At 45.9% G+C, this 1,459-nt stretch overlaps 1 protein-coding gene across 1 annotated transcript; it reads right to left on the bottom strand.

Moving 5' to 3' along the window:
* On the bottom strand, window positions 1-978 carry LOC104421147 (transcription repressor OFP13). Its single transcript, XM_010032998.3, has one exon. The coding sequence runs from the start codon at window positions 971-973 to the stop codon at window positions 101-103; it is 873 nt and encodes a 290-aa protein (XP_010031300.2). The 5' UTR covers window positions 974-978; the 3' UTR covers window positions 1-100.
* Window positions 979-1,459: the final 481 nt, after the last annotated feature.

Here is a 1,459-nt window from a genome sequence, read left to right as displayed (position 1 = left end):
GAGAGAAATCTGAGATTGAAAAGGCTGGGAGTATCCTTTCTACCCAGTTCCTTTACCTGGTAATATACACAAAAATTTTGACCATGACAAGATCAGATATCTATCTTTTCCCTAAGACATCATCACCACCATCCTCTTCATGGATATCATTCCCTCCTTTCAATGAACATGAAGGGCTAGAAGCAGAGAAACAAGAAGCAGCAGATGAATAACAAGTAACTGAATCAGAACCGTGGCTCTTATCAGAAGCAAGGCTCATGAGCAGGTCAACGAATGCCTCCACTATGAACCCATGATTCTTCTTCCCATTGACCCTCAAGTACCAACCCAACAATGCCTCAAGGCACTCCCAATCCTTAAGCCCGTGAGACTCCACCATCTCCTCCATGGACCTCCTAAAGTCAACGTATGGATTCTCTGACTCCATTGCAAGAACCACACTTTCCTTGAAGGGGAAGCTAACCGTTTTTGCCTCCTCCAGGATCGAGCTCGTGTCACCCGGCTCGAAGAAGAGCCTCTCCGACCTCGCACCCCTCACCAACACCTCAACCGACACCTCGGCCGCGTCGAGCACCGGGTCGGACTCAGTCAAGAGGCTCACCGACTCCTCTGGCTCCTCTGACGTGGTGGTGAAGGGGGACTCCAGCGTCTCGGAGTCGAGGAACACCGAGTTGACCGTCTTGAAGATCTGGTCATGATCACCGGCAGCCCTGAAGGAGAGGGTCTTGGGGTGCCTGCAAGAAGGCCATTGCAATGGCCAGGGTGGGTTGCTTCTTGGCGTTTCTTTGTGGTTCTTGAAGAGGAGAGATGTTAGGTTCATCTTCTTGGCCTTGCCCATTTGGTGTGTCTCTGAAACAGATTGGGCAAAGTGGAATTCAAGGAATGGAGAGAATTTCTGAGAGAGCGTGGTCTGTGATCTTTTCCTTTTGAGCTTTGGAATCAATGTGATCAGAGGGCGTTGAAGGAGAGACATATTTAAAGAAAGGAGAGAAGAGAGGGGGGAAGTGAAGGAAGATGGCAAGAAAATGGAGGTTTAGTGGGGTCCTTTCATGATGGGTATTTAATTTTTTGTTTGTAGAATTTAATGTGTTATTAAATGAGCCCCCTCTCCCCATGACAACTGAAATGAAACAGTACTTTCAGTAAGCAGAAATTAATTTGGTGTTCATGTCATTATTTAATGAGTTTGATTAGCTGCAAAATGCAGGTCTTCATGTTATTATTCAATGAGTTTGATTAGCTGCAAAATGCAGGTCTTTTTTCTATGTTAGCTACAATAAAAGGGTGGGCGCTTTCCTGGGTCCTGCATCATGCTTTCAGCTTGCCCTTTCTGACTTTGTATTAGTTTATTCTCAGACATGGTGTTCGACCACTCTCTTGAGTTCTTGTCCACCAGCATTACTTAAAAAGGCATGCTTTATACATATTGACGTTGATTAACAAAACTGCGGCTGCAATC

This window comes from Eucalyptus grandis, chromosome 1, assembly GCF_016545825.1.
Source record: "Eucalyptus grandis isolate ANBG69807.140 chromosome 1, ASM1654582v1, whole genome shotgun sequence".
In the NCBI taxonomy this organism is placed as follows: Eukaryota; Viridiplantae; Streptophyta; class Magnoliopsida; order Myrtales; family Myrtaceae; genus Eucalyptus; species Eucalyptus grandis.
The sequence above is the reverse complement of the archived record's forward strand: the minus strand, read 5'-3'. Positions and strand labels throughout refer to the sequence as shown.

Bases quoted from the DNA above. Each gene is read 5' to 3' on its own strand.
- LOC104421147 (XM_010032998.3), bottom strand. From the start codon at position 973: ATGTCTCTCCTTCAACGCCCTCTGATCACATTGATTCCAAAGCTCAAA.